This window comes from Chiroxiphia lanceolata, chromosome 15, assembly GCF_009829145.1.
Source record: "Chiroxiphia lanceolata isolate bChiLan1 chromosome 15, bChiLan1.pri, whole genome shotgun sequence".
NCBI lineage: Eukaryota > Metazoa > Chordata > Aves > Passeriformes > Pipridae > Chiroxiphia > Chiroxiphia lanceolata.
In genome coordinates this window covers 4,092,635-4,119,155 of record NC_045651.1, presented here as the reverse complement: position 1 = coordinate 4,119,155, position 26,521 = coordinate 4,092,635, and the positions used below count along the sequence as shown (strand labels likewise).

The window sequence follows — 26,521 nt, the reverse complement described above, 5'->3', positions numbered from 1 at the left end:
GGCAGCCTCACTATTCTGGCAGCTCTGCAGGGGGACGAGGTGTGAATGCACCGGTGACTCGAACTCTCACTCCCAGTCAAACTTCACCTCAGGCTGGAGCACATGGGGAGGTGGAAACTTATATGTCTTCTGCATCAGCTGTAATATTTTACCTGCTCATCTTCAGGTTGCCTGTTTGCAGCCAAGTAAAATCAAATTTAGGGAGCTTTTAAACCAAAATTTGGACTTATGTATTCCAAGAGCTCTAGAGCTGCACTACACGGAATATTAAAGACGCTTCGCTGCTGTCAGTTCTGCTGCCCAGCAGCAAGGAAAGAGGGATTTAATCAACTGAGAGTGCCTGGGCAAAGTGGTAAATCATGCAACACTTCTCAACAGAGGGCAGTGCCAGTCTGATTAGGCACAGCAGACTCTACAGTCAAAGCATTTAAAATGCATTTTATTGCACCAACAGTTGCCAACAAATCCTCACTAATGTGATCAAAGTGCTAATGAATAATGACACCAAAGTTACTTCTGGCAGCCTTTCCAAAAAGTGACCCAGGCCATGCTACCCAGCAGTGCTCACCAGCTGGGAAACCTTTGTGTCAGAGAAACTGTTAAGAATGAAGTAAGAAAATTAACCTTGCATGAATCATTTTGGTGAAGTACATTGACTTTATTTTGGAATAACTACATAATTGTACTTGTGGATGTTTTTAGGGCACTTACAGGCTTTTTTTCCAGTGGTACAGTTATCAAAAACAAACTTATGATGGTTAGAAGATGGACTTCCTGAGGGGAAACCCAACCAGTAGGTAATTAAACATTGAGTATTAGAGAGCTGATGAATTTTTGCTTCACCAAATATTGATTTACAGGAGGGGCTAGGAGTTTTTATATATACTCAACACACATTCCTCTGATGAGATATGATTAAAACAAGTCAGAGTAGGCTTTTACATTTCTAAATTCCTCTCTTTACTGTTTTTTTGTGTTTTTCTCAAACATTTACGTTAAAAGTTCTTGCTAGAGGAGAAAGCTATAAAAAGCAGCCACTGGAGCAACATAACCTGAGTGTTCTAAAAAGCTTGGGCAGTAAAATGTCATCATTTCTCCAGGAAATAAATGTTCTCATGACTTTCAGTGGAGGCTCATTGCTTCCTGTAAGGAATAAGGTGGAGTCAGGAGAGTGTGTGGCTGCTGAAAGGAGATAAAGTGATGAGCACAAAGCAGAGGCTGAAATGATCCTGAAGTTCAGTGCTCAGCTCTTGGTATCAGCCAAGGTAGCAAAGATCACAAGTTATGATCATATGATAAGGCATAAAAATTATTTATGTGTATTACTAAGGGATATGTACCAGACAAAAGCAATTATTTAAGCAGAGCCCTGTTATTCTGTGATACTTGTTCTCCCTCCTTTCTTTCTTCCTTGATTTTAGGGCCACACACAGATTTTAACTGCCCAGTTGCTGGAATGACAAAGTACTTCAGCCATTAAAGGCCAAAATTTTTGCTGTATTCAAATCTTCACTAACACAAAGCTAAAAAAGGAAAATCTTGTGCTTCTGATTGAACACCATTTTTGTGCTCTCATGGATTTAGTTCAGGAACAGTTCCTTAGGATCCCTCTAGGTCTGTTTTTGTAGGCAAAGCCCAGGCTGAAGTCTGGGACCCACTCTGAGTTCAGGCCTCCACTCAGAGATAGGAATATTTTCCCTAATTCTTCAAGTCAAGAGATTTTGTGGCTTCTTGGACCATTTCCTAATTCAACCACTGGCTTTTTTGGCCTCTCTCTCACCTGTGTGAGAACAAGATAGGACAAAAACTGGTAAAATATAAAGAAAGCTGTGATGGCACAGCCAGGGACATGGAAAATCTCATCTGAGGCACAGTAACCTCTGCAGTTCTGTAGCAAAACCTGCTGATTCATTACAACCACAAAGAAGGAGCCTGACAGCAGTGAACAGTCTAATTTGTAGCTGCTCATTTCTCTTAAACTTTCCACTGCAAGAGTGGAAATTCAAAAGTAAAAATCTCTGTGCAACACTAATTCAGATGAAAATTACAGGAGGGAGTTGGAGAATAAAATATTGAGACAATTTTGTGCAGAAAAGGTAAATATTTACACACGTAAAGAAGTTCTCAGTTTCACAGGTTCCTCATTTAGAGTTAGGACTTACAATTCCCAGCAGCAAAAAACTTGCAATATTATGCCTAAATTGGCAATTAACGTCAGAACATTCTTAGCCTTTCCATTTTACTTAATTTCAGTATATCTCATTTAACTTTAGAAGGAAATTTATAATGATTTACATGTCCCAGACGTGTCAAAAGAGATATTAAGCAGTATTAGGCGTTAAGAAATAATCTACTTTATTTTCATTCCTTCTGAGGACTGTGCAGGGGAATAATGTGAATGGATTAGGAAATGGGTGTAATACCTGTCAAGTAACGTTATCTGTGGAGGTCTATGAATTCTCCAAAGTTAAACTAACTCTTTCATATCAAATTCCTCAAGTTCTTAAGGAAGAAAGGAACAAAAATAACCTTCTGTTAAAGTAGCTTGCAAAGATCCACTTCCAATGGGCCGTTTTTATTTCCTTGGTGTGTCCAGAGCCTAATCCAGTGCTTTGTAAACATGTATTTCTGGCTGAGCCCACAATTCCTTGCAGGAAGGATGTTTCTGTGTCTTGAGATGTCTGTGCTGTGCTGTCTGCAAGGCTGACTGACCCTGGCCAAGCATTGCTGCTACTGATGGTTGTAGCTGAGTAAGGTAATTTCGGGAAGCAAGACCTGCCTGGCTGTAATATAGAGCAAAGAGAGCACCCCTGTATTTCAGTACTTAATCACACTTCCAGAAATTATACCTGGGATGTCAAAGGAGAAAGTTTATGAAGGTCCAGGAAACGGTCTTGTCTCCTGCTGAGGGGTCACTAAAGCATCTGCTGGTCTGGAATAGGATATTCTGTTTGCAAGCATTCATATAATATGCAATTCTGCACAGAATTCAACCAGTCTGGATTTTAGACTATCTGTGACGAGGGTAGTAGGTGCAGTGTGTAACTATTAATTACTTCTGGATTTGCTGAGACCCAAGAAAAGGCTTTATGGAACCTTTTATTGATGTCACTCTGTAGTGACTCCAGTAGAATCCAACAGAAAACACTTTTTTGAGTTTACCTGAGTCACCACACAGCTGACACAGCCCCAGAGAGCAAAGGGACAGTTGGCATTACCTGGTGATGGCTGGAATCTGCTTCTTATCCTGCAGGTACATCATCTGCAGGGGGACAAGGAGGTGAGGGCACTGAAGGGGTGCCTGGATTTGCAGGGCAAGTGTATTGCCAGTGTTGCTGACTCTGGACAGCTTTATTTCACATTCTACTCAGTAAAATTTATATATGGTGTAATTTCTTGTTCATACCATTTGAAACTGTTAGGACAGATGTCCTTTATTTCCCTTTAAAGCCACCTCCTGCCTCATTTGGGAAAAGGAAGCACCTCCCATTGCTTTGTGCTGTGATGCAATTTGAGTGTATCTGTACAATGCACCCCTCTGATAATCAAATTACATGACCCTTTTTATGATTTGTCTAACTTCCAAACTCGCTGAAAAATGGGCACAATAAAAAAAGGATTGCACAGCATTTCTCTGGTTGTGTCAGTGCTAATATACCAGAATGCACAGAAAGGGGGATTGTGTGTAACTACACATATTTTGCTGCATTTAAATGTGCCTGATTAGTCATAAAATAATTTCTCTGTGGTTCCAAAGAAATCTAGTAATGTCATTAGAGATTTCACCCCTTTAGAGTCTACAAGAGAAATTATCAACTGTCAGACTGGTTCCTGGAGCAATCTTCCAAATTCCAATTTTTGTCCTTTTGAGGAGTTTTGGGTTATTTTTTATTTTTCTTGCACAGTTTCATTGTACGGTTTAAAGAATTTTTATTAGAAAAACAATGAAAGCAATTGTATCTATGTAAAGTTAATTTGAGCAGGACAGACCCTGAAAAGAATATAATTTTAACATTATTTTTAATTCCTTAGCTATAAACCAAGTTTGATGAAGGAAGGGGGAGAAAGGCCTCACTTCACATTTCTGGAAACATAAAATCATAAAATTGTTTAGGAAGGAAAAGACCTCGAAGATCATCAAGTCCAACCATTATCCCAGCACTACCAAGGCCACCACTAAACTGTGTCCCCAAATGCCACATCTCCATGCCTGTTAAACCCCTCTAAGGATGGTGACAGGTGTTAGCCTTTGATGCCAATTATCTGCACAAAGTGATCACAGCTAATAACTCTTTCACTTAGGTCACAGTTATTCCAGAGTGGTCCCGTTCAGATTTGAAAGACTGTCAAACTCCAGCTGAAATAACTGGCTTCACACATTCTCTCTTCTGCTAAAAGAATCTGATCAAATGCCAGTATTTCAGTTTACTTTGTTGTTTCAGAACTTAATGTGACTTCATGAACAAGGCAGCTCCCCCAGGTACACACCTGACCAGGGTACGTGAACGGGAGATTTTCCACGAGACAAGTGCAAAAGCTGGAGCCAAAGACAACTTCAGCAAGGGGAGATGCAGTTCTCCCAGCTGTCACTGTGGTGAACAGAAAGGAGAAGGCTTCCTTTGGGGTTGTTTGACTGAGCCTGAATTCCCTGCCATGGGTGGCACTGTGAGGGATAAGCACTGACAGCACAGGTGGGAGCAGCTCCTGTGGGCGTGTGCCTCCCTTCCTCTGCCACAGCCTCCCCCAGGATTGCAGGATAAGCTAATACCAGATGCTATTAAGGCAGTGGCATTAATTATCTGACATCTATTACTTTTCTTGTCATGTTCACATTTGCACTAAACCAGCAGCCTGTTCAGCGAGCACGATGCCACTTTCCTCTTAACTTTGCCTCACACATCTTGGCTGTGGGAAGGAGGGCATCTAGTGGCTTCTCTCTTGCTCTGCTTCTGCCACTCCAGCTTTCAGATTTTAATGCTGACAGTGGAATTTGTGACACAGTTGTATTTATACAACTGTTGTTGCAAAAATTAAGACTTTTTTTTTTTTTTAAATTTCAGAAAGCCAATTTATGAAAAGCCTTACTTACAGGGAAATGCCCAGTGGAACAGCTGAGGCAGGCATTGGTTCAGGATGTTTTGTTGTACCTCCTCCTGGCCATTTCATGAGTTAATCCAAAAAGCAGCCTTCTGATAAAGCAACAAAAGTAATCAAGCCTGTAATTTCACAATGATAATAACATTTCCCAGAGCAGAATGTTACTTTTTTGTTCAGTTCTCATTTCTGTACCTCTAATGCTGATAGGGTGTTTCGTGTAGTAATGTATGCAAGCTGGTAAATGAAAAATAATGTAGATAATTACAATAGAAGCAGCTAATAGCAGCTGTGATATCTACATCTTGTCTCCAACCATTACAGTTTACAGTGTTAAATGAATTTAAATTAGGAAGGGATAATTTGCTGTGTAGCAAATGATAAACTTGACATACTGATAGAAACACTCTCCCTTATATCTCCCTGCAGTATTTCAGGCACTGGGCTGTTACTGCTGTGAAAAGCCAGGGAGATAAAACAGCAGAGGGGAAATATCTATAAAACCAGAGCTATTAAGTAATGCCATCTCAATCAAAAGGGCTCAGCATTTTCCAAGAGGCAATCTGGAATCACTGGTAGGATCTGGAGACAATTTCACAATTCCTTGCTTTATGAACTCACTTTTCCTGGGTGGGTGAGCAAAATCTTCCTGAATTTCATTTGGTGTGTGACAGGATGTAGGGAAAAAGATGTGAGTGCAGTTAAGAGCTAAAAAAAGATATAGTTCTGTGGTTCTGGGTAGCTGATAATGGAGAAAATGTTCACAGTTGCATCGAGTCCTGTGTCATTTAGGTGGTTTTACTATCAGTGGGAAAATATTTGATGGCACCAGAAATTGCTTTTATCGTGAAATCCAGAAAGCACGAAGAATTTCTAAATACTTCTTGAAAATCTTCCACTCAGCTCGTGAATGGATCTGAATTTCACTTTAAATACCCCTGCAAGAACAGCTGTGTTTCCAATTCCATTGGCTCAGACTTTGCCTGCCAAGCTTTCCTCAGTAGCCACCCCTTTCCGTGACACAGGGACCATGAAGAAAGCAAAAATATTAGTAAACCTCCCAAAGTTCCACTAAGGATAACATTTATGATTAATTTCCCAAATTATCCCACCAGAACTTAATTGATATTTACTCTTCATCTTTTAAAAAATTCACCACCCAGTTACCTGACTTCATTAAAAAAACTGAACAGCACAAATGTTATAAATTAAACAGCTGCTGGAAATATGCCTTTCTTTTTGCATAAAAGTTATTCAGACCAACTAACCAGTTTCAGCACACAATTCCATCTGCATTAGCATTATACAGGCACTTGTCTTCAGTTATTGAATATTCACATCTTTGGCGTGTCATATAATTAAATAATACATTTAATAAAAGTTATAGTTTAAAACCTATTACTGCATAAAAGAACTTTCCAGATTATCAAATAGAGTCCTTTCAGAGTATCTACAAAGAATAAGTTTATGTTGTTTATTGCTTAAAAATAACTTTCAGAAATACATTTTAGAGCAGCAGGAAGCATCTTGTGGGTTCAGTGTTGGGATTTAAACTGCCCCTGCCAACAAGCAGAAGACAAGAACATCCGAGATGTTAAAACCTCATTATGCTATGTCACAAATATGCATTTTAACCCAGGGTTTACTCTTCCTATTTCCTCAGCATGTATTAAGGCAAGTCCATATCTTGGCAATCTTTTCTGCCTGTCACTCTTTGTCTCAACTGTAACTTTTAAAGACAAAGACTGGCTTTTGCTTTACTCCCTTTGTCCCATGATCTGATCAGCTTTTTTTTTTTGGCCATCAGCATTTACCGGTTTTCATTGCTCAAAACACAGTCTGTGCTCTAAGGCTTATGAAACACATTATTTTATCAGAAATAACTGTCACATGTCGAGGATGAGTGATTTCTGTGGGTATTGGTTTGGTTTCTGCTTGACTTTCCTTGCACTCTGGATTAACAGTTTTCATACCGAAGCAATGGTAAAAAATCAGTTTCCCTTTTGTCAGAGTTTTTCATGTGAAAGTTTAATAACATGCCTTGAAACTTCAAACTCTCCTATTAGACCCACTAGGACATTTTTATGAAAGATAAAGCTTTCAAGGTAACAGCAAATGGCAATATTTTCAGTAGAAGCTTATATGGCACTTGGGGACATGGTTTAGGGGTGATTATGGTGGTGCTGGGTTGATGATTGGATTAGATCTTGAAGGTCTCTTCCAACCTTGATGGTTCTGTGAGTTCCTTATATCTCATCTCCTATTACTGCAGTGTTGTAAATATGACTTCCCTAAAAGACAGACTCTATTAATTTTTATTAATAGATTAATTAACTTTATTGGTGTCTATTAATAGATATTAAAATATTGTTTGACTTTGAAGTCAGTAGCATGTGAGCATGAGCATGAGAATTAACTTTATTGGTGTTTATTAATAGATATTAAAATATTGTTTGACTTTGAAGTCAGTAGATTATTTTTTTCTACTTCCCTTTAGAAGATTTTCTTTAAAACATCTTTGTAACCATAAGATACAATATGAGATCACGGTCTCTGTCTTTCTACTCCACCTGTGATTATACAGGAAAATAATCTTGTATATCCTTTGTTTTGAAACCCTCCTGTTCAGTGGCTGTGTATCTAACTGTTTTATTTTGCCTGAAATTGTAGTCAGAGTAATTTTGCTGCAGAGCTGAGGAAGGCAGCTCTGTAAAGTGATCTGCCGTGTTTTAGTTGCCTGCAGTGCTTGCTGGTTCGCATCATAATCCTAATTTCACATCCTCAAATACTTTTCCTAGTCTTCCCAATCTTTTCTCCTCCTTAGAGAACTGCTTTGGTAGTAATTCTGTCTTTATCTGACACCCATAAAGGTGCCTGACCAGCTTCATTTCCCATAACCAGGCGTGTTCTCCAAAAGCCCCCGGGGGCAGAACTGTTTGTGTGTTGGAGCAGCCTGTGATTAAAGAGAACTTCACCTCTTCAGCTTCACCTCTGTGTGTCTTTGCACATAAACCTGGGGGTTTATTTCAGGGAAAGCTGAAACTACAGCTCATGACTGACAGGTTGATATGAAATTGTTGGCAACACTGACGAGAACACTCCTCTCAGAGGTGTAACTCAATAATTCACACTATTAATTTCACCTTTCAATTTGAAATATCACCTTATAAAGAAACCCAGAAAGTATTTCAGTTCCAAGTAAATTTGAAATGCAGAAATTAAATATCTCTCACTCCCTTGTTTTTTCTTGGAAGAAAATGCCATCTACAGTCAACCTCCTGCACTTTTGGTCTTCTTGCTTGTTAATATCTCACATAATTTAAAATTGTTTTTAGAAAGGCCTTGCTTTTGAGACCCTCTCTCTTTGGTTTGTCCAATTAGTTCTGGCAACTCAGTTTACTGTATGTATTTTAAATATAATTTTTCTGGTCATTTCAATGTTCTGTTTCCCTTCTGCAGTTAGTTCGCAGAAGAATTTAAGTATGTTACGAAAGATTATTTATAGGATGCAGGAAAAAAACAAGGTAGAAAGTAAACTTACATAAACAGGGGCTTATCAGCTGAAGCATTTCTGCTTTACAGGTTAGTGAAGAAAATGACACCAATGTTTTCAGGAACTTGCTGGTTACCATTTTACTTTTTTGTACCTGTATTTATATATACCTTTGTAAGTTCTACATAGAGGAGATACATTGCGTGTTCTTATGTATGTAGCTATACTTTAGTTTTCTACCAACAAAATCACCAGGTTCTGCTGGACTTTTTCTTTAGGGGCACACAGGAAGGGCACATTCAGATTGTTTGCCCTGGGGTCCTGCAAGAGGCTGTAGACTGAGAGTACAGGAATTAGTGCAGATGTGAAGTGTTTCCTCCTCTGTGTTTCTCATCTCCAGAAAGCCCCACAACCTGAGCAGCCCATCATGTTTTCTTTTTGAATCACACTTTAATTGTGCTTAACCAGAAAATGCTGTTCTGAGTCGCAATTCAGCTTCCCCCACAGTCATAAACCAATACACGTAGAATGCTCTCTTTTAAAGAAGAATTTGTTATGAAAGCACACCCTGAAAAGATGGAGAATGGCAGAGTCAGTAAATGGCAGGCAGCTGACTCCTCTGCCCATCTGTTCTCTACTGCACATCCAAGTCACTCCACTCTCCTCTGAGGTACTGGGAACTCCTTCTCCCCTGGTGCCAAACAGCAAGTTCAAAATACAGATGAATTCTGAGCAGCAGGAAAAGTGGTTTCAGTAAATTAAAGAAAAGTGCTGACTGTCATTCCCTTGCTTGGTGTCCCTGGCTTTAAATACTGCAGGGCACACACTGGGGAAGAAATGAGCAGTTCCCAAGTCCAGCTCATTAGTTAGCAGGTTTTGGTTTGAACTCAAGTCAGGTATGTGCATCTGAGGGCAGTGTTTGTGTGTTTAGACACAGTCTAAATTGATAAATCTGTCTAGCAAAGTGCCTCTCTTGTCTTCCTTGAATTTAGGTTCATGATCTGAGCTTTGCTCACCATAGCTTACTCCATGTGAATTTAAGTTGATGATGAATTAGTTTTATAGATGAGTTGCTGCAACATGCAATGAGCTCTCAAAGGACAAGAGGAAATTCATTCACCATTCCCCACCCCACCCCCCTTGACACCTCAGCCCTCTCTTCTCCATTTCTTCTTCAGCCCTTGCAGCATTTGTGGTTACTTTTCACCTCCCACTCCTAAAATCATAACTCCTCCAGGGCTCCTGCAACCTGCTGACCCCTGAGGTGCTGGAAGAGGGGCACACCACGGGGGGCTTTCCCTGCTGATGAACATCAGGCAGTGAAGCCTTTGGGCTGCCCGTGTGTGGGGTCTGCACATCCCTCTGCCCAGGTGGGCTCCTACCTGCCCCAGAGCAGGGGGGCTGTTCCAAGCTGGAGGGATCAGCCTGGCCCAGTGCCTGCCAGGAAGGAGCCAGGGCACAGCCAGGCTGTGGTGGCAGCAGTGTCCTCACTGCTGGTGGAAAGGGTCGTGTGGCTGCTGCCTGCAGACCCCATCAGCACCTGGAAGTGCTCAAGGCCAGGCTGGATGGGGCTTGGAGCAACCTGGTCTAGTGGAAGGTGTCCCTTCCCATGACCAGGGGCTTGGAAGCAGGTTACCTCTGTGGTTCCTTCCAACATAAACCATTTGACACGTTGGAGAAGTTTTGGAGGACTGTCTCCTATGGGAGGGACCACACACAGGAGCAGGGGAAGAGTGTGTGGGGGAAGGAGCAGCAGAGACATGTGATGAGGGGCTGGGGTGGTTTCCTCAGGGACAGCCCAGGCAGCTCTGTGGCAGCAGGAAAGGAGCACCAAAATCCCCCTGGAGTCTCTGGTGTCCTGGAATTTTTCCTGCCAGGGAATGAGGTACTCAGAGGGCCTGACTGTGCTTCAGGAGCAGTCGGGACATCCCTGTAGGTGCCACCTGGAAGGCCCAGGGCAGCAGCCCCTGGAGCTGAGGGCTCTGTGCCCGTGTGCCATGCGGGGCCTGGTGCCCATGGCTCTGGCTCTCAGCACAGGGACTTGCCCATGGAGCACCCCTGGGACAGGGGGCAGCTGCCAGCACAGCCTGAGCAGCCTGGGAGGTACCTGCCACTGCTCTCTCTAATTCTGGCATTCCAGCAGGACACCTCTTCTGCTCTGCTGCTTGGAAGGGCAGCCTGGGAGCAGGGAAACCCTCAAGGTTTGTGGGGTTCCCTCAGCTCAGGGGGACATCAAAGCTGGTGCCCCCGGGCAGGGGCTTCATCCTCAAGGGAGCCCAAATGAGCTGTACCCTCACTGGGGGACATTTGGGGGGCACTCCCAGAGGGGCTCAGTGTCTGCCCTGTTGCTGAGCACAGTCTTTATCATTTCATTGTGCCTGTTCTGAAAACACATCCCAGGGTGAAATAACGACCCCATTTTCTCCCTTTTCTTTAGTGTTGAAACAGCTCTCCAGTGAGGTCACACACTCCAGCTCACCTGAGGGTGTCCTGACCCCATTTTCTCCCTTTTTTTTAGCATTTAAACAACTCTCCAGTGAGGTCACACACTCCAGCTCACCTGAGGGTGTCCTGATCCGTGAAGAGAGAGGAGCAGGAAGAATGGGGGAAGAAAGAGCCCAGGGATCTGGTATTTAATCTCAGCTCTGTCATTGACCAACAGACAGTGTTTTAAGGTCACTGGAAGAATCTCAGATCACAGTGTGGCCTGGGGGAGATGCCCCATCACAGTCAACACTTGACTATTTTCGTGTGTGCTTTAGCTTTTCCTTCCATAAACTGATATTAGAAAACAATTTCAATGTCTTTTCAGATCCCTCAGAAAGCTTTGAATTAAAAAAAAAAGGCATAAAGCTTTCAATTAAAAAAAAAAAAAAGGATTTCTTCATCATTATATACAGGCTTTTCACTATTAGTGACTTCATGTTTAACTCCTAAAAAATTCTGAAATGCTGTCTCAAAAAGAAAGTAAAATAAATAAAATCCAAGATTTTTATTCTTCCTCAAGAAGAATTAAAACTGTTTCACTTCTTTGACTCTACTTTCAAAAAACACTAATGAAAATGAGGTCTAATCGTTATAGTTTTCAAATGCTATTATGCATTTTTACATGAGATATATAGAGATATATACTATATGTATTAATCCTTAATAATTTGAGGGTTGTCTTTATAGGATCTTTGACCCTGGCTGATGAACTCCACATAAAGCCACTGTGTGAAGGGAAGGGGGACTCAGACAAAGAATCAATGTTAAATGTATGGTAATTCATTCAGTCATATTTCTCAACGTGCTGAGGTGTTCCACGTAGTGAACACTATTTATGGATCGCCCAGAGTTTGCCCAGATTTTATTTTTAGATTTTCTGAATGATAAATAAAGAGCTTATAACTAGGCCAGAATATGTGATATGTGCATTTCTCTTTCATATTTTCCTAAGAGAGGGGAAAAAAAACCTTAAAAGGAGTCTAGTACAAATTTGAAAATTCAAATGATACTTAATTCAAATGGTTCCTAGTCTTAATTGTCTCTAGATTTTGATTGGGTTTTAAGTAAATGCTAAAGGGAGGGAATGTGGTTTCCAAAGTAAGCAAAAAGATGTTGTTTAGAAACTAATTACCTGCACAGACACAAATGTTTCTGGGCAGGTTGTGGCAGATTCGTTAACACTCGGTGCTAATAGTGACCATTTCCTTGTGCACATTAATGTCACATCAGCTCCATCTTGTGGCTGATGATATTACTGGACTCATTTTAACTTTGATTCTGCAGGAAAAAGGTCAAAACCAAAACGGAAACAAATGCTGGTGAGGAGAGGAAATTGTAGACAGGATTCATTTCATTGCAGCTGTTTGAAAAAAAAAAAAAAAAGTGACAGAAAAGAAACTCTACCCTGAGTGTTTGGTACCTGCCTGCCATAGTTGCAATTTGCCATATCTAAGTGGACAATTATAAAACAGGGGAAGTTTTAATTAAAATATTAATTGAGAAAATCAAAGAAAACAGTTTCGTGGCTATTTCAATGAGTTTATGAACCCCGCCAGTTATGTTTTGTTCCTCTTTCATACAGGGCACTGCGGGGCAGTTTAACCTCGAGGCTGCGATTAAAAGTGTTGACAAAATGTCCAGCGAGTTGAAGAAGCTGAATGGTAACTCTGCCTTCATCCTCCAGTTACACGGGAGGGCGTTTAAGGCGTCCTAAGGGTTGCGAAGGGCTCGTTTTCCTTTGTGGTGCAACTGTTTTCATGTAATGAAACAAGAGATTTGCTGGTGTTTGGACAAGTTAAGGAAGCAATAATTACCAGTAGCAATAGGATCGTCAAAGTCATTAAGCAGTAGTTACCAGTAGCAATAGGGTCAGGTGGATTAACCACGGCAAACCTGTTGGATAGTCAGAAGTCATTCCCTTTGCAGAAACACTGGTAGTCTTCTAATACGAATAGTACTAATTTTAATTTAAATGTCTTGAAGTAAATAAAACAAGGTGACCCATTAAATCTGTGAATGAGCCGATAGACGAACACTTCAAAAAGTGTTTGTGTAGGTGCCCTTCATGAGCAGCTGCCATTGCCTAAACACCTTGCTGATAAACTGTCCTTTGTCTTTTAGTGGAAAGCCAGCTCCTGCTTTGTGACCTTATTCTGAATTTCAACCATCCTATAAAGGCCAAAGGCTTACGAGAAGCTGAAGAAAAGACCTGGAGTTTGACAGATTAAACATCCATTTTCTTGTATTGTCTTCTATTAATACTGCTGAAGTTTCTTTTTTTTTTTTTCTTTTCCTCTTTCTTTTTCTTCTTTTTCTTTCTTTTTCTTTTTCTTTTTCATTTTCTTTTTCTCTTTTTTCTTGTTCTTTTTCTTCTTCTTTTTCTACCTCTTCTTCCTCTTTTTCCTCTTCTGCTTCTACTCTTTCTTCCCCTTCTCCTTCTTCTTTCCTTCCTCTTCCCTCAAAAGACTGAAGGTTGAACTGTACAACGATAGTATGGTTTCCTACACTCAGACTATTTTTATTTTAAGCAGAAAATGTGGAGTGGAAAAAGCCATAAGCAGGTTACTGATTTTGAGAGGGTTTTTTAGCCCACGTTGCCCAAATTAAGCCCATCAGGGCTGGAAAGACTGATGTAATTAATTAATTAATTAATTAGAAAGGTCAGGAAACTGGGCATGAAGTTTTTCCCATGTGGTTGTCTCCTTTTAAAAAAAGACATGTTGGACCAGCACCAAAGATTTGAAATTACTTCAAGTCATTCCTCTTTTATCTCAGTTGTGCTCTGGAAAACAGGATAAGAAACAGTCGGTGAAAGAGGAACTGCAACTCTGCATTTGAGCTGCCTCCCTCCTTCCAAAAAAAGTGTCAGAGAGCAGATTACTGTAAAACCAAAAGCACTTTTGGTTTTAGTTTCTGTAGTGACTCCCTAATGCATTTGGCTACAAAAAAAGGGCCTAAATACTCCACCCTGAAATCTTCTTGGCCCAAAATTTGAGCAGCCACTCTTTTCACATAGTTCATTCCAATTAATATTCAATCACACTTTACTTGTGGACATCTCTGAGTGTTTGAACGTTTGGTATATTTTTTTTTTCTTTTACCAAATATGTTTATCTGAATAATAAAACTGTGATTTATTCTACTGGGAAAAAAATGTGCAGTGTTAGAATTTGTTATGCTGGTATAAATTTTGTTTCTCTTTGACTTGTGAGATGATTTAAAATGAATAAAACACAATTCCACAGGAGGTATTTCTAAGTTTCTTGATCCATGTTTTTCAAGGCAGTGCAGTGGAATAAAATTACAGCCTCCAATTCACAGTCAGTGGTAATATGGGAGATGTTCTCAATTTTAGCATTTTTTTAAAAACATAGATTAGAACTGATTCTCCTTTCACCAGATTAAAAAATATTGAGCCAGAAACAGCTTTTCTCAGCTGAAGAATTTTTAAGATATTATTTTTCATCTTTATTTTTGGACCCAGGGCTGCATGGAAACGAAATTAACTTTGAATTCCAAATATTTTAGAAAGGCAGATAACATTTACAAAACACATCTATTTAAACTGTTTATGAAATCTGATTGTTATGTCTGAGAAGCTCTACAGATTTTATGGGAAGTATTTGTCTACCTTGAATTTTGGTTCCAGTATTTCAAGACACAAATGGCTTTAAAGGAGAAAACATGTGACGAATCTACCATATCAAACCAAGGTTTGCCAGAACACAAAAGTTACCAGAAAACTGAGGCAAGGAGTTGGATAAATCCCACTTAACAAAGGTGAGGGGAAAACTCTTGGTGCTTCAGTGGTCATCAGTTGCAAGTTATATTTTAGATCTGAGAACGTTTTCTTCTAAAAATACAGTACAACAGAGGGCAGTGGTGGAAGAGGAACTAAGTTTAGGCTGCTGCCTGTGCTTTCTAAGAGCTTTGGGTGTGTTCTGCCAGTCAGGAATCACATGATAATGGGATAAACTCGTGGATGTGCTTCCTGTAAAACGCAGCTGCTGGATTTAATCAGGAAGACTCAGCTGGAGGAAGGTCCGTGTTAAAGGGGAAAAGCTTGTTCTGACTCAGGTTAGAGGATGCCAGGAGACACACAATTCCAGGGTGTGGGATAAAGCATGGAATCCTCAGTGCTGTGGCAGAAAGTGGTGTCTGTAGGTGCAGGAGTTCTCTAAAAAACTGTGAAAAATCCAGTTTCATACCTGAGTAACCCAGACACGAACCCCGACAGGCACCTGCACCTCTGGGGTGGGAGGGATTTTTGGTGTCACTGAAGCCCGTGTGCCCCTCAGATCCAGGTTGGAGCCACAGCCTTTTCAGGGAAGTGGACACAGTTAGATTTATTGGGGAATAAATAAGCTTCTATTGTCTTTTGTCCACTCCTCAGCTTTGACAAGGTTTGGGTGTACCTTGTATCACATGAGGTAACATAATTGCTGCTGCAGTTCTCATCCAAAAAAAAGAGCTTACGTTTTTATTCTCCTATGGCAGCAGAGATCTGTGGGCATGTTTATTCCTGGATCCTCTAATTTGGTGTGGAAATAATTTCAAGAGGATATACACGTCTTGGAAAATAAAAAAAATTCTCAGGTACTGTATGATTAGTGGACAGTAACAAACACATCGTAGGAAAATCACATTTAAAGCATACTGCATTTAAGGCATAATTAAAAAAATAACATAATCCTTTTTCCTTGAAATGAGATGATTTTTAATGACTTCATGATTTTAGTTTGCTGAAAAAGGAAGTATCTTCAAGTTTTCAAACTTCACTAGGTTTCGATACAATGCGTGATCTTCAGTAAGATCTTATTTAAATATGTCCTGCAGCATATTTTAACATGCACTGGTTTCTGGAACCTCTGTCTTTTCCATCAATCAGAAGAAGGGGTGTCCTTTGGAAGTGGTCAATGATATCTGCCACAGAAGAAAAATCCTGTGGGATGGAAAAAATGAGAAGGCTATGGCAGAAATGACAGAACTATTTGTAATCAGTACAACCAAAAGGGGTTTTTTAAACTCTAAATATTTAGCAGTCTTACAAAAAACATAGAAGGTCCAGTAAACACTGTCAGATCAACTGTTCTCATTCCTGCCATCCTCTGCAGCTCAATAACTCTGTGTACAAGCTGTAATTAATTCGTGCAGTCTGTTTAATACGTGATGTTGTCATTCTGCTTGATGTGATGACTGCACTTGGAAGTTCAAAGGGACAAATTCAGAGTGTTTTGGCTCAATCAGAACTGCAGCGTGAGGCTCACTGGGCTCACTGGTGCCAGTAAATCCACACAGAGCTGCTGGCGCAGCTGAGCCACCAGTCTGGGAGCACAGTAAGGTTGGCAGGTATGGATTTGCTCTCAGCTCCGTATTTATTTCCCTCATCTGGTGCACTAGTGGTAAATAAACATTCCCTAACCAGCTGTGTGGATTTCTGATGGCCGTATTCTAAGTCATCTCTTCATTCCCTGAGTGCAAACAGGAGAATCTGATTTTACTTCCAGCACTAACAATGTTCTACCGGGAATAACTCTAAGAATTCCACCCCAGGAAAACCTGACAGTCAGGAGTAAGAGAGGAGATCCCTCACAATGAAGAGAATTAGTGTGAAAACACACAGCACCTCTTTTCCTTTTAAGCCAGTTCCCAACAGATACAAGTGCTCTTGCTCCTGGTAGCGGATCTGGATGTTGTACACTTTGTCCCTGTACAGCACCATCAGCACATAGGGGTGAGTGACAGTTTTCCTTGAGCTGTCCCTCACCAGGAATGTTCCATCCTGAAAGATGAAAAAATGACAGATGACAAACAGAAGTCACTCCTGGGTTTGATCAGCATAACAACCTTAACTAGAGCACCCCTTCTAAGTGTTTTTTCTTTCTGAAATCTTTTTCCTTCTTCTAAGAGGAGCTGCACCATGAGAGAGTTTAAGTCATTCAGCAAATGTGCTGTCTTGCAACTTTGCTACTTAACACTTTCTGCCTGTTACAAAAGCAGATTTTTAGGGAAGGAAGGAAGGATGTTCTATGAGGGAGAGATTCCATTAAAGGAGGAAGCAAAATATCAAAGGCCAGACCTGACATCACATTAACCAGAAAAGAAGTTCGTTTCTGCCCAATGCCACTCAAGGTTCCTGTGTGATGCATTTACAGACAGCCTAAAATAATGATAGTGGCTGTGTAATTTAGGCAAAGGCAGTGATATTGTACCTCTCTCTCTCTGCTTTTCTTCCTTTCAGATCTGGCTTGACAAGTCTTCCATTGAAATCCCTTTCTTAAGGGCACTGAATGTGATCCCATAAGCTGGGCCTTACTCCAAGTGATTGGAATGTTGTACATGTCACCCTCAGCTCATGGCAATAGTGGAGTAACCACATCTCCCCCAGTGATGGAATATTATTTCATTTGTATTTATAATTTTAATTTATCTCCACATGCACAGATAAGCTGGGTTTCACCTGTCTGAATCTGTGCTTCATTTTGCTGGTCAGCATGGCCTAGGAAAGGGTGGGATCTTATAATTCAAGCTGCCTCAAAATTGGAATTTGGGACAAACTCCTCACTGATGACAGAAAACTATTTCCAGAGAACAAGTCGCTCCTCCTAAGACTGGCAAGGTCAAACTGCTTTCTGGAGACACGTAATTTGTTCTCTTGGATTTTGGCAAACAACAGCCTTTTGTGGGTGATTTAGACCCTGTGTGAAACTTTTCTGTGGGGAAAGATTCAAGAGGAATCCTTCCCTCTGAGCACCTACATTGGTGCTGCAACCTCTCTGTTTTATTGACCTGCACCCTTCCCATGGGAGCACAAGGACACCCAGTGAGGGAGTGGGAGGATCCTCTGCATGAGAAATAAAAATACAGGTTTTTATGTGAATATCATATCATTTATATCATGAAGTTGTAAGATATCCAAGTCCCAAGACCTGAACTTGGGTATCAGGGTCTCTTTGGGCAGGATAAGGGAAATGAGAAAATTCTTAAAAATTAAATCTTTTGGGGCCATTTTGTACACGAGGTTCCTTTTCTCTTTGGGTTAAGAACAAAGGAAGATCCATCACCTTTGACAGGGGATGGCTTGCAGCCAACTGGGAAAAAGGGAAAGCCCCTTTTCAGAGAAAAGAAACCTTTTTAGGTAAAGATGAATACATTAAAACTTACCTGAAAAGGCTGGGATTTTGTGAAACTACAAAATGTATGAAATTTAAATCAAAGGAGTCTTTTTCCCCGGAAACTCGGTGAGAGAAAAACCCAACACGTTGAATAAATTCTTCCTTGCTTCTTTGTTCCCAAAGTTCAGGTTGCCTTTTTTAAATTTGAGGAGAGGGATAATTTCCCACAGCTGCCATTCCCAGAGTACCTTGTTGATTTTCCGAAGAGCTGCCTCTGCCTCGGGCCGGCTCACAAAGGCCACGTACCACTCGTTGTTCAGGGAGCCCTGAGGGATGGTTTGGGGGAGAGGAGAGAGGAGAAACTCAGCTGTCAGTGACTGAGTCTGTAATTCGAGCAACACACAAGGGAAGCAGAGAGAAACCTCAGTGTGAGGGATATTTGGGGTTATGTGCAGAATCTCCGCAGGTTCGAGTTTCAGGGTATTTGTTACAGTCTGGTGAAGCGGCACTGAGGGATTTTAAATTATTGGCTCACTTTGATAAATTTGAAAATATTGCAGACCTGGCTGTAATACACTTGCAATTAAGCCAAATAAACAAATATGTTCAGTACAATATTTTAAAGGGCATTTTCTCTTTTGTCCACCTGGACGCTGGCATCCTTTGCCTTTGTTTGTTTGTTTGTTTGTTTTTAAATTAATATTTTTTCATTGTTTAACTATCATCTGAGACAGTAATGCTGTAAATCCCATGAATGGGCATCTATGGTTGCCCAGCTGTGTTATCACCAGGAGTTTGTTCTCAACATGTTCTATTTAAAGAAATGTGAAACAAAAAATGCACTTACAAAGCTGAGTTCTTTACTCATCAAACTTTTGTGGAATACATATTGCATATTCGGTTATGTAATATCAGTTGAATATGTAATATTAGTTGAAGGCAATTGTGCCAAACAAGTAATCCAGCAAACAAGTGCTTTTCTTATTTTGTTCTGTCAGGGTTGTGCTGTTGTTGTTTTTCTCGGTGAAGACAAAACAAGGCGTTGAAATTTGACCCAGAAAAGAAAACTGAAAGCACTTATTGGCGACCTGAGAACGACTATTGCAAAAAAAAAAAAAAACTCTGAAAGATGTTCCCTCTCGAAACGAGAGAATTTGCTGTGTTTAACAGCATTTGTGATGTTTTGTACCTCATCTTCCTCGGGGTTTGTTTGGTGGACAGTCTGTCTGCCGGGGATTGGCAGTGGAGGTCTCACATCAGCTGGGCCTCTCGAGGGGGATCTGCTGTTGTTGCCTTCAAAGATAGAAAAATAGGGAAAAAAAAAACCAAAAAATGTTCAAGCCAGGAGAATAATTTCATCTGTGCAGGATCTTGGTTTTACAGGGCATGAAGTGTTTGTTCCCATCACCCTGGTGCTGAGATGTTTGGGATCTGATTTGAAATCAGATTCAGGCTTCTCTATCAGCACCACGTCCTCTGCCTAACTTCACCCCAGGAACTCTTGCATTTCCATAAGACCAGATGAACTTGAAATAGAGGTGACACCTTTTTAGTTTCTGGACCACAGTTACTCAGCTGAGAGCATCTTGGTTTCTTTAGAAGCAACATTTTCTCTCTGCAATCTTTGTCTTCTTAGCAATTAGAAAGTGAAAACTGTCACTGTAGGACATTGGCAACTGTTACCATAAGTGAAAAATTACCTGCAAAACAATCGATTTCTAAGTTTTCTTTGTTTTTTACTTGCTGTTACAAGATAAATAAGCAGTGTTTTCACATGGGAAGTGTTTTCTCCCTTTTCTGAGAGCATTAGCACACCTCAGCTCTCAGTACTGTTTGCTGGACTGAAAAAGGTGGTTGCATCAAATTGTGACACTGGTTTAACCAGGCAGGGAGCCCAAGTTTTGTGGGGAAAAAAACCCCAAAAGACCAAGAAAGTTACACAAGATACCTTTCAGGAACTTGATAGTTTTCTGTTCACAGCCCAACCAGAAACAATCACAGAAAAAAAATATTATATATTAACTGCACTGAAACCACTGAAACCACTTTTCAAACTTTCAGTCATGTTCTTACCAAAAAAAAAAAAAAAAAAAGGAAGGAATGCAGGATACAGACCTAGATGTAAGCGAGGTGGTAGTGAGCCAGTTGAAGACAGGTTTCTAGCACTGTTCAAAAAACAAAAGTAGTCAGTATAAATACATTTCTGTGCAACATTTCTGTGCTCTGAACATCTGACTGGGACTTTGTGCCTGTTTTACAGAATGACCCGTGCAGGATGAGGAAAGTTTTCTCCTTCCTCACTTTGGTTTTTTAATCTTCTCTGGGTAAGTGGATCCACCTTGAAGTTTACCTGGAGCTCAGATCTGGGAATAAGGTAGAGGGAATCAGTAATGGCCACCAAGACTTTTGGAGCAGGATCAATGCAGAAAAGTACTCCAGCTGGTTGAGTTTTCTCAGGGAATGACTCCTTTATTCCCCAAAAGCAGGAAGCACAGGGAACACCTTGAGAGATAGCCAGGGTCACAGAGTCATATTTTTTTTGTGGCTTCTCTAAAACTATTCATCAACATTGTTGATGAAAATGCCATTTCTCATTAATGTTGCAGGCTGGTAAGGGCCAGCAACAAAAAGGACTGGAGCATCCCACACGTGAGGAAAGGCTGAGGGAGCTGGGGCTGTTCAGCCTGGAAAAGAGAAGGTTGGGAGGGATCCCCTTATTAAAGCTCATAAATATCTGAAAGGAGAGCCAGGCTCTGGTCAGTGGTGCCCAGTGATGAGACAGAGGCCCTGGGCACAAACTGAAACTCCAGAGGTTCCCTCTGGATGGGAAACTCTTCACTGTGAGGGCAGCCAAGCACTGGAGCAGATTGCCAAGAATGCTGAGGAGTCTCTGGTCTTGGAAGCACTCAAATACCATCTGGACGTGGCACCCTGGTCAAGGTGACCTTGCCTGGGTTGGGGTTTGAACCAGGTGACATCCACAGGTTCCTACCAACCTCTGCCCACACCCAAAACTTCTCAAAATGGAGTCTCAATCTTCAACCTTTGTTATTATTTTTGTTTCTTCACCTAGCTGGGGACAAATGGCCTGCACTCTTTGTCCTTTACAGTTCATGCTTCTCTTCTGCTTAAATGGGCTGCTGAAAAGGCTCTGAGACAAAATGCTAATTATGTTTGGAGAACAAAAACTCCCCATCGTGGCCTGATTAATGGGAGAGAATCTGTCAGATGGGGGCCTCCACTGCAGCAATGCTTGGCACCTTGTTTGAATATAACCAGAAGTGTTCATCATAAGCAACAGTTCCATTTGCATATGACCTGGCTATTGCTACTGCAGTATTTGCTCTGCTGGGGTGTCAGCAGTTCCAGAGAGTGATGGCAAATTGGAGGAATTCATCAAAGAGCCACTAAAAAAACAGAGAGATTAGAAAATGTGCCTCAGACATGGACTCAAGGAGCCCAGTCTCACTCGGCAAAGCCTAAGATTCCCAGAATTCAGATTATCAGGAATGAAAATTTAATTAAGAGCTCCTCCATCTAGCAAATGAAGACAGAGCAATCAAATATTTGTAAGCTGAAAATAGGAAAAAAATTTGAAGCCAGGCTCACAATTTTAAACAGGGATTACCAACCATCAGGGTAAGACTTAGTAAAGGAAGGGGTGGTGAAATTCTGATTCAATTCCAGACGACTGAGGTTGTGGGTTTTTTAGTTTTGAAATGAATTAGTGGTCACAGCTTTAGCACTTGGGCTCCTGGAGTGGGCAGGAACCTCTTTGACCTATGTCCTGCATAGTTTTGGAGAAAACTGTGGAGCATATTTTTGTAGAAAGCCCTTCCCAAAGGGCTTTTCATTCCTATGGATCCTTCAGATCCATAAGGGAGAGATGTCTCAAGAACCAAAATATTTCCCTGACATAAAACTGAGAGGAATTTGGAGATATTTTGGGGATGGTTTTGTGTGGATTTGGGGTGAATTCGATGAATTTTGGTGGTATGTTTGTGGATTTTGGGTGACTTTTGATGGATCTTGGTGGTATATGTGTGGATTGCCATTGATTTTGATGGATTTGAGGAATTTAGGAATATTGTGGGATATTTTGGGGGTGATTCTGTGTGGATTTGGGTCTAGTTTGGAGTACTTTAATTTTGGAGCTACGTTACTGCGATTTTGATGGAATTTTGGGGAATTTGGAGATATTCTGGGGGCAATTTTGTGTGGATTTGGGGTGAATTTCAATGGAATTTGGTGGTATTTGTGTGGATTTTCGATGATTTCGATGGATTTGAGGAATTTAGGAATATTTTGGGATATTGTGGGACATTTTGGGGGTGATCCTGTGTGGATTTGGGTCTATTTTGGGGAACTTTAGTGCGATTTTGGGCTATTTTACTAGGATCTTGACTGAATTTTGGGGAATTCGGAGGTATTTTGAGGATGATTTTATGAGGATTCTGGGTGAATTCGATGGATTTTGGTGGTATGTGTGTGGATTTTGGTTGATTTTCGTGGGATTTTGATGGATTTGAGGAACTTTGGAATATTTTGGGATCTTCTGGGACATTTCAGGGGTGATTCTGTGTGGATTTGGGTCTATTTTGGGGTATTTCAGTGCGATTTTGGGCTGTTTTACTGGATACAATCTAAGTAAGGAACTACACCCCATGGTTGCCTCGGGTGTCTGAGATCCCTGTAGCTCCACACACTCTGTTATTTGCTGGATTGCCAAGGGATTGAGATCCAAGAGAAATAAAAAAAAAAACAAGTGTGAAACGAACCTTTCTGCCCCAGGCAGGCTGTTGGATCCTGGCTTGGGTGGAGGTTTGAGAGGTTTGGCTGGGAGGGAGCTGGAGCTGTAGGGGGGCAGGCACAGCTGGGGCACTGCTCTCTGGGGTGCAGCTGTGGAGAAGGGAGAGAAGGCAACTGAAATCTTATGGGGGACATTCTTAAAGGAAGAAATTCTGTCCCATAACTGCTGCTTAATTGGATAAACATCCCGGAGTAAACAGCCTGTAAACAGCCTGGGATATATTAGTCACAGGTTGTAAATTCAGATGGTCAGCTGAGCTTAAAAATGAGTATTAAAATGAAAAATAAACTGGCACGGGTTTGAGCAACACTGACATTCCCTAACTTCTGCTTTGGATAAACCACAATTCAGGTGCTTTCCCTGCAGCAGAGCTGAAGGTGGTGCATGACCAGGTGTTCTCTGTTGCACTGCTTCTAAAGAGCAGGTTTGAGTCACCTTTTGAACCCCATTCCTTTGTGAGGTTTCTCCCGGCATGAAATAAAACATTTTCCTTCTGCAGTGGCCTCAGACCTGAACTTCCAGTAAGAGGGAACAGGTAACTGAGCTCTGCACAGCTCAGATTTCTTATGGAGGCTCAGAGGCTGTGATAATTCACAGAGACCTGGTCAAACCCTCTGCTTCTCTTGTGGAGTCACTTTGCAAACTTAACTCTAGAATTTAGCATTACAAATACTGTTGTTACATGTAAGAAGTTCTGCTTCTGCCCATCGAAGTGAATAACATTACACAGAGAGTGGCACCAGGCACAACCTGACTTTTGAAATGGCTCTAAAGAAACAACTCTGAGATAAGTTGGGTTTTTTTAAACAGAACTAAGGCAAAGAAAAACCTTAAGCTTGAAAAAATCACTGTAGAAATACTTACTGTCTTCTTCTTCCTGGGGAGCCAAAAGAAAATAAACATTAGCAACATATTACAGCAGAGTTCTTAGGAGTATTTTACAAAACAAAACCTGGATGTGGGTGGATTTTGGTTATACAAGGGCTGTAATACTTGCAACACCAAGTAATTGTTAAAGGTCTTGCATTAATTAATTAATTGTTTACAAATAAGCAATGTGGTGGATGTCCCATAGTGGCTCTTGACCCAAAGCCCTCAGAAACTCTCAGCAGATACAAACTTTCCTCATTCCTCCAAGTGCAGGCCCTCAAGAGTTATCTGAGAGTGAAACTTTCAGGTCACCTCAAGATGAACAAAATCCCCCAAAGTCCCAGATTTAGTGTAAGCAAAATCACTTCTCCCATGTTATATATATGTAAAAAAAATAATCTGGTTTTATTCTCCCCTTATCTAAGATAAAGTACTCAGGGAATATGAGCTTGACACAGAAGAACTGCTTAAAAACACCCCGTGTGCTGTGAAAGATCCAGGAGTGTTCTTTACAACTGATAAAAGAAACAAGTTTACCTTGTCCAGAATTATTAGTTAATACAGGCACTTAATTTTATTGGAGTCCATATATTTTAAATATATGCTTTGGGGCTACACTTACTTCATTTTTTTTGTGTGGTGGCCAACTCTGCCTGAAATGAAAACAAAACACTCGTCACAGGTGGAACACTACCTGTTCATTCATGCGCATCATTTTCAACTAGAATATGAATTTATAGTAAGTTTGAAAGGCCCAACGAAGGCCAAACCTTTTTTTTTTCCTCATAAAAATACCTAAAATTCTAATTTCAACTCTAATCTAAGGTGTTATGCTTGTCCTTAGCCCAGCTTGAGTCTATCAACAAGGAAAACTGATGCATTGATTATGAGATTAGAGCTTAAAACGAGTTTTTGCAATGATGAAACATTACTCTTCAAGTCTTGAACTCACATCTAATACCTGGCAACATTGCTGGAGCTCAGCATAAGACTTCCAGGCTTTGTTTCTCTGATGAATGATCTCGTTTTTATCTTGGTTTCTCTGATAGATTATCCTGGCTGATTAGCAGATCTCAATTACTTTCTTAACTTGTTTTAAGCTCAGTCCCAGTGTCCAGCCCCCAGTTTATCTAGAAAATGCTGGAGAATGATCTAGTTCTGCTGGAGAATGTGACTGGCTAAGTAAAGGTTTGCAGGCTAAGTAAAGATTTCTTTTTTCTAACACTTAAAAAAACCCAGCAATAGAACTCGTGAAATAACATTCCCTGGAGCAAGAACCTGAGCTGGTGGAAAAAACATGGATCATGGATTTCTTTGCCCAGCTTGGCAGTGAGTCCTGCCCTGTGTGCTGGGGCTGTTTCAGTCAGGACAGGAGAGAGAGGTTTTCCTGCATTCACACTTCCCTGTAGTTTAAAACATCCATCAGTTAAAATCCTTGATATCCACAGCCCCTGCTGTCAGGCAGCACCTGTAAATTGTACCACCTTGTGTTGCTTGTCTAGATTTTTGTTGAATTTAATTTATCCTTCATTAAATTTCAGTGAAATGAGCACTTACTTTCCAGGGCTTTGCTTCCTTAAGGGAGGGGGGTTCCCTCTTTCATATCTGTCACTTGGTGGCACAGGAGGTTTGGGCATCATTGCCAACTGCTCCCCCAGGGACCTAAAGCAGGAGCAAGGTGATGAAATAAAGGCAAAAAGCTGCTTATTGAGAAATAACTGGGGAATACTGGCACTGAGAGGACCATTTCCAGAGGGAAAACTCTTACCTTAGCTGTGAAACCAGGGGCTGGAAAACAACAAGGAGAAGTTGAATGTGTGTGTCAAAACAGGCAAAAAACATCAATAAGCACACACACACACAAAAAATCTTACCTTTTCAGGAATGCTTGGCTTCTTCCCTGAAAATAGTAAAAGCTTACACTTAGAAAAAATGAAAGTTAATTAATCAAGCTTTCTACGAAAGTGGTGAGTTTTGAACATAATTGGAAGTTAATTTTGCAAGTTGAAGCCCTCAGCCCCCTGAGATGTAAAGCAGAAAAATATTCTGGCTTTGTGAGTGATGGTAAAATTGCAATACCTCTTTTTAAAGGCAAATTTAACCATTTTCAAGGTGGCATGTTTTACAATCATATTTTCTAGGGTTCAGCTTTGAATTACTGGATACTTTTCTGCCATTATAAAACAGATGAAAGAGTTCAGATAATAAATAAAAATCATAGAGTCATATCTTCAGATTCTTTGTGTAATGTGGTTTTCAAGTCTGAAACAAATGTAATTTTTCTTCTATGTCTTACTAGTTCTCAGCATTCTTTTAAGTCTGTTTAAGTTGTAACATTACATACAGTAGTATGTGCAGAGTTAGCTCTCTATTTCTCCTTTAACCTACTAAATATCTCCTTGTTCATTCACTTAAGTGTCACCCCAAACCTTTATTGCACAGGGATCTCATCAAGTCTTTCTGTTCACCTCTCTGACCTTGGGTTGCTGTTTTCTAAATACAATTTCTCCCTCACTTTACAAGTCCTGCTCACAACATTTATTCACAGATTACCTTGCCTGGGACTGGATTAGAGTACATCTGGCTGAGCCTTGATCTTTTGCATCAATTATATTCGAAGGGATAATTTTCAGTAATTAAAACAATCACATT

At 40.7% G+C, this 26,521-nt stretch overlaps 2 protein-coding genes across 3 annotated transcripts in view; one reads left to right on the top strand and one right to left on the bottom strand.

Moving 5' to 3' along the window:
- Window positions 1–13,384, top strand: part of C15H5orf58 (chromosome 15 C5orf58 homolog) — a 57,874-nt gene extending 44,490 nt beyond the window's left edge. For both annotated transcript variants that reach the window (XM_032703310.1, XM_032703309.1), the window contains 4 exons: window positions 11,106–11,216; window positions 11,762–11,844; window positions 12,657–12,735; window positions 13,196–13,384. In XM_032703310.1, the coding sequence (XP_032559201.1) occupies window positions 11,189–11,216; window positions 11,762–11,844; window positions 12,657–12,735; window positions 13,196–13,302 (297 nt within the window). In that variant the 5' untranslated portion in view covers window positions 11,106–11,188 and the 3' untranslated portion in view covers window positions 13,303–13,384. The remainder of the gene's footprint in view (window positions 1–11,105; window positions 11,217–11,761; window positions 11,845–12,656; window positions 12,736–13,195) is intronic.
- Window positions 13,385–14,559: 1,175 nt separating this feature from the next.
- Window positions 14,560–26,521, bottom strand: part of LCP2 (lymphocyte cytosolic protein 2) — a 29,764-nt gene continuing 17,802 nt past the window's right edge. Inside the window, exons 12-22 of the mRNA XM_032702963.1 lie at window positions 25,744–25,769; window positions 25,638–25,657; window positions 25,427–25,531; window positions 24,492–24,522; window positions 23,864–23,876; window positions 22,968–23,088; window positions 20,305–20,354; window positions 19,379–19,482; window positions 18,438–18,515; window positions 16,701–16,856; window positions 14,560–16,016 (exon numbers count right to left, since the gene is read on the bottom strand). Coding sequence (XP_032558854.1) covers window positions 15,894–16,016; window positions 16,701–16,856; window positions 18,438–18,515; window positions 19,379–19,482; window positions 20,305–20,354; window positions 22,968–23,088; window positions 23,864–23,876; window positions 24,492–24,522; window positions 25,427–25,531; window positions 25,638–25,657; window positions 25,744–25,769 — 827 coding nt within the window. The 3' untranslated portion in view covers window positions 14,560–15,893. The remainder of the gene's footprint in view (window positions 16,017–16,700; window positions 16,857–18,437; window positions 18,516–19,378; window positions 19,483–20,304; window positions 20,355–22,967; window positions 23,089–23,863; window positions 23,877–24,491; window positions 24,523–25,426; window positions 25,532–25,637; window positions 25,658–25,743; window positions 25,770–26,521) is intronic.